The sequence below is a fragment of the Anopheles bellator genome, unplaced genomic scaffold (genome assembly GCF_943735745.2).
Source record: "Anopheles bellator unplaced genomic scaffold, idAnoBellAS_SP24_06.2 scaffold00527_ctg1, whole genome shotgun sequence".
In the NCBI taxonomy this organism is placed as follows: domain Eukaryota; kingdom Metazoa; phylum Arthropoda; class Insecta; order Diptera; family Culicidae; genus Anopheles; species Anopheles bellator.
Genome location: NW_026684652.1, coordinates 1 through 5,829, shown reverse-complemented (window position 1 = coordinate 5,829; position 5,829 = coordinate 1). Strand labels below are relative to the sequence as shown.

Below are 5,829 nucleotides of genomic sequence, written 5' to 3'. Positions count from 1 at the left end.
GCGAAGCGTTGAAGATACAGCGGAGAGCCATCCACCATCATTAGCTTGCCTTGCAGTGAATGCGCCTCCAGGCGTTTTACGATTTCGAGGGCCAACAGAGAACCAAAAGAGTATCCAATGACCAGAAATTGTTTGCATTTCGCGAAGACCGCTTCAAACATTTCTTCAAACACGGAGTCGACGATGCCGGGAATGGTTTGTTCATCGGTAGCCTTGGCGAAGGATTGCAATATGAAGGTAGGAGCATTGATCTCGGAAGCAATTTTCGTCCAAGCTGGGCTGCAAACGGATTCGATGCCTGGAATGATTAGAACGGCCAGTTCATACTCAAGATCGTTCGAGCGAGACGGTAAACGGAGAACCGTGTGATGACTAGCTGCTTCGTCACCGAAACTAGCCAGCAAATCCTCGAGCTGCAACTGTTTGGCAACGGACTCTTGAGCTTCGTTCTCTGCCTTGGCGTCGGCTAGTTTCTGCAACTTGGAGAATGTCAGCGTTCGTAAATCCTGGGGAGTCAAAATGATGTCAAAGTCGCGTTCCAAGACCTGCCGAATCTCGACAGCCATCAGCGAGTCCATGCCGATGTCGGCCAGGGTGCTTTCAACGGAAACGGACTTCATGTCGCGAATATTCATAATATTCATGACCGCTTCAATAATGTTCTTCGCCCCACCACTGGAGCTGCGCTTTTCGGCTACCACCATGCTGGCCACGATGGGTTCCTTCGACGAGAGAAGTTGATCGAGCACCTGTATGCAGGAAGAGAGTCTTTGCTGAAGGGTTCCGCCGATCTCCATGTCGATTTTGTCCTCCTGCATGTCGGCCACAATGCCGACTTCACCGATTGCGCCCCATTGGATGGCTTTTCCAGGTAGGCCATCAGCGACCCGACGTTCGATGATGCGTTCCATGATGGAGTTAGCCATACCGTAGTTGGATTGGCCAGCGTTGCCCCGGCCACACGAAACGCTAGAGAAAACGACAAAATGCTTGAGCATTGGGCACAGCTCTCGACTGACGACGTCAAGATGCTGCGTAGCATTCGCCTTGGGAGCCAGACACTCTGCAAATTTGTCCACCGATTGGTTCTCGATGATGGCGTCTCTGAGTTGAACGGCCAGGTTGAAGATTCCCGCGATAGGTCCCAAGTCGATTGCTTGGTGCAGCAACCGACGACATCCTTGTTCGGTAGCAATGTCTTCGGTCGAAATGTGCACTTTCACACCGTAAGTCTTCCAGGTGCTGTGTGGTAAGAAAAGAATACTTGTGCAGAATCTCTGGACAACTATTGACAGTGAAACAGTGTGAAAAAGGACTTACTTTATGCGATATTGCTGATAAGGTTTCGTCACTCCTCTGCTTGAACTGAGCAACAGTTTCCGGCATCCTCGAATGATTAACCAATCAGCCAACTCCAGGCCAAACCCGCCAAGGCCTCCAGCAATAACGATGCTTTGTTCCGGGTGACAGTAGATCCGAGGAAGGTACGAAATCGGAACGGAAGTGAGATCGTTCTCGTTGTCACGAATCTTGAGCACCACTTTCCCTATGTGCTTGGCGGTAGCCAAGAAACGGAACGCTTGTTCGATCTCATGTGCTTGGAAGATCGTCGTGGGAAGAGGCTGAATGATTCCCCGTTTCATGTCATTCATAATAAGCTTCTGTAAGTGCTTCATCAGCTCTCGCTTTTCTCTAAACATCAGATCAACCAACACCGCCGAGAAAGAGAGTCCTTTCTGGAAGAGCGACATCGCCAGCTTGGAGTCCTTCATCATGTCGTACTTTCCAATTTCCAGAAAGTGTCCACCTTTGGCCAGACAGCGTATCGATGCCTGAAGCTTTTCCTCGGAGAGAGAGTTTAGCACGAAGTCGACGCCACGACCGTTGGTGCGTAATTTGATGAGATTTTCGAAGGTAATGTCCCGGGAGTTTCCGATGTTGTCTGGATTTAAGGCTGGGAAGTAACCCAACAGAAACTCCCGTTTCTCTTTTGTGCTCACAGTGGTGAACACCTCCAGACCGTATGCTAAGCACACACGAATGGCAGCTATTCCAATGCCTCCGGTTCCAGCGTGGATGAGAATGGAGTTTCCTTTCCGGATTTGCGAGCAGATAAAGAAAGCAGTGTATACCGTAGCGTAAACTGTTGGAATGGTGGCAGCCTGTTCTAAGGTAATTTCTTCGGGTACTTCCAGGGTGAACAGAGGGTCAGCTTCAATTAATGTTGCCATTGAGCCTGCTGGTATGATTCCCATGACTCGCTTTCCTGTCGTGGTGACTCCAGAGTACTCGAAACCCAAAACGCATTCTTGATCTAACCGGTTGGTGCTAAATGTTTCAATCGAGAGGCGTCCCGTTGCAAGCATAACATCCTTGAAGTTAATAGAACTGTATACCACCTTCACTAATGGGCTCGAAGCTGGACGTTCGCTAAGCGGACCGATCATCCATGCGAAGGACGAGAGATCTCCAGGCTTCACGCAGTTAGCAAAACAGTGTTTAGCCGTTGGTTGAGGTTGTATGTCCTCAGACAGTTTGAAATGGCGATAAGAACCCCATTGTCCATTGCGATATACGTTGATGGCGAGGCCGAGGTCAATTTGCTCTTTGTAGAACTCAACAGTAGGATCGAAGGAAGGCACCGTAGGATCATCGATGAAAAAGCAGGAGACGTTTTGCCCATTGGGTTCCTTGCGGATGCAGTTAACAAGACCTATAATTCCAGACAAATTATCGTCCTGAGTGTAGAGAATTATTGGATTAGTTTTGATGTGTTGCTTGAGTTCCACCAACCAACGGTGGTTCGGGTCATTTGTGGAGACTTTGATAACGTGTGCGTCGACTGAAGTGTTCAGGGCTGATCGCTTCTGCTTCAGTAGCAGGAATATTTCACCTGCCACCGTTAGCGTGCTCACTAGCTGCAAGCGGCGATGGCAATTTTTGATTTCGTACTTTGGAGTTTCACGCAGAAGAATGAAACCCTGATCCGAAAGACAGTTGATGGCATCCGATATGAATTCGTCATCTGCAAACAGATTTTCGCAAATCAGTAGTAGCACGTTTCGTTGCTTCATGAGCTTGTCCTCCGAGATGGTAACGTTCGGTATCGGCTCAGGTTTTTTGTTGGATAGTAGAGTGAGTTGAGCTTTGATCAACGGGAGGTCTCCTATGGCATCTCCGAAAAGTGAAAGTATCGGAGGTCGTGATGGTGAGTGGACCTCCGTGACCGTAAAAAGCAGTGTAGGCTGATTTTCGAGAATAGTTTGGATGATTACAGATGCTGCATCGGTTGGTTGAAGAGTATGTTGAGGATAAAATGGAACAAACTTGTAGCTCTCAAGAACTGGTACACCGGGCGGAAGGCGACGAGCGATGGTGCTTGCATTGAGTCCCCGTATCTCGATTGCACCACATTGCAACAGATTCAGATCTGGGTCGAATGTTACGTTATACGTGGGCACTGCATTGTCACTAGTTTGATCGGCAGCCTTTTGTTGTATAGGGTCGATTTTGATAGAATCGATACGGGTGGGAATTACCAACGATCGAGAGTCGACGGCAATGATGGCCACTTGTAGTATACAATCCAGCAGCGCCGTCCAGTTCTGTTTCCATTCGATCCTTGCCCGAGAACCATCTTGGGCGGCTTCGACGACGGACTTGAATAAGCCTCCATAGTGATATCCTCGAAGGCGAAGCTCCTTGTAGAAATCTTTTGTTGGCAAAACAATTGCGTTGGTATTGGTCTTTTGCACCTTTGCTGGTGTGTAGTTCTTAAGAGGCTGAATGCGTCCTGTTACCACCAGGGCGGAACCTTCGCGCACTTCAAAGTTTCCCGTAACGTCGTTCAAATCTACCGTCAACAATACTTGCTGATCTCCAGTAAGAGTAGTTGCACGTAGAAACTCGACGTCGCTGAATTCAACAGGCATCTCTTCCGGGATGATTCCCATATTGGCTGAAAATGAGTCCCATACATAAAACAGGTATCCGGTAGCTGGTATGAGAATTCGTCCATCGATACAGTGACCCGCGATGTAGTCTTGTTCAGCCAGTGAAACGGTATATTCGGAAGTTGCCTGATCAACCATTCGCGTCATTCGGAAGTTGGGAACATGCCAGTCATCGCTGTGATCCCACCGAAGGCGTGAAGAGATCATTGATGTACCCTGCGAAACCGGGAACTGCACCGATGGGTAGAGGTTGAGTAGATTTATCTGATATCCTTTTAGAAACACTCTGAAACGTTTGTAAACGGAACACGGCACAATCAGATATTGTGAAATAGTTTTGAACCATTTTCTGGAATTATACTTACTCGCCAAGGGCGAACAGGAAGCGGCCGAAACTGTCTTGTAAGCTTGAGGTTGGGCCTTTAAGCGGTTCCAAAATGTCAACATCGGCACCAAGAGATTCATATAAAGCTGCTTTCAAGTTGGGGTTGTACATTTCGAAGGACTGCAGTTGACAAGGATTGAACCATTTGGTCGAAGCGTTCTGGAGACGAAGCGGTTTCAGCACTTTCGCTAGCTTAGCACTCAACAATCTGTTTGCGGAAACATTCTCAAGGCTTAGGGTTTCGTCACTCCGATGGGCTTTGATCAGATATCCTTGTGCATAGGCTACGCGCAGAGCATCGTGAAGTGAGAGAGCTCCGCTCAGATACGCACACGTGATCTGTCCCACCGAGTAGCCAGCATATTGGTCCACGATCAAGTCCATGCTGTGCAGCATCCGGTACACTGCCACTTGGACGATGAACGTCCACAGGATTTGCTGCACGGGGTCGTTTTGCTGCTTCGTTTCATCGAACGCATCAAAACCACACTCTCTGATGGCCTGCAAACACTCCGCGACACAGATCGCGTACTGCGGAATTTTGTCGAACGATTCACCGTACGTTTGCCAGCTGGCAGTGATATCACCAAACACCAGCATTAGCGGAACTTGTACGTGCTTCTTCGAAATGGTGACCGTGGTGCCTTTGTGAAGTAGCCTTGCCGTGCCATCGGGACAACCATTCAACATAGCGTAACCCCTTGAGTTCATGTTGGGAATCTGCTTTCGTTGAATGTTGTGGGTCAAGGCGAAGAACTCAGCATCGAAGCGTTGCCCAACAAGCCCTTCCAGAAACAGATCTACCGCCGCCTCTGTTCGCCCGGTCCAAAGCACTAGCCGGGGCAACCCATCCGAAGGGCATCCTCCATCAATCTTCTCCTTTGGATAATTGTGCAACAGCGCGTGTGCGTTGGCACCACCGAAGCCGAACGAATTCACTGCCACCAGCGGGCCCTCGAGAGGCGTCGGTTGGTCAACCACTTTGAGCTTTCCGTTGAGCAGCGCCGGGACATCCGTCCGAGGCTCGGTGTAGTTAATGTTCGGCGGAATGAGCTTGTTCTGCATTGCGATGATGCACTTGGTGATGGAACAGATGCCTGCAGCGGCTTCCGAGTGTCCGATGTTCGATTTGACCGAACCCACCAGCAGTGGTTCCGTGCGGCCCGGACAAAACTCCTTCTCAATGGCGTCGCACTCTTCCGGATCGCCGACGATCGTCCCGGTGCTGTGAGCCTCGACATAGCAGATGTCCTTCGGATCGTAAGGCACCTCGGAGTACAGCTCGTCCAGCAGCTGCTTTTGGATTTTGTTCGACGGGAAGGTGATTCCCTCGAGCTTGTAGCCGTCGCAGTTGGTTTTGGTGTTGACAACGTGCGCGTAAATCCGTTTGGCATCCTTTGCCTTCTGCAGCAGAATAACCGCATTGGCTTCGGAGCGCGAATAGCCGGACGCATTTTTATCGAACGGCCGACAGTATCCATCCGCAGCCAG

At 49.7% G+C, this 5,829-nt stretch overlaps 1 protein-coding gene across 1 annotated transcript; it reads right to left on the bottom strand.

Moving 5' to 3' along the window:
• Positions 1 to 7: 7 nt before the first annotated feature.
• Positions 8 to 5,826, bottom strand: LOC131214320 (fatty acid synthase-like; the record flags this gene model as incomplete). The annotated part of the gene is made up of 3 exons (XM_058208703.1): positions 8 to 1,242; positions 1,321 to 4,239; positions 4,319 to 5,826. Coding segments are annotated over 3 exons (5,662 nt in total), but the record flags the coding sequence as incomplete, so codon positions are not given.
• Between the last annotated feature and the right edge of the window lie 3 nt (positions 5,827 to 5,829).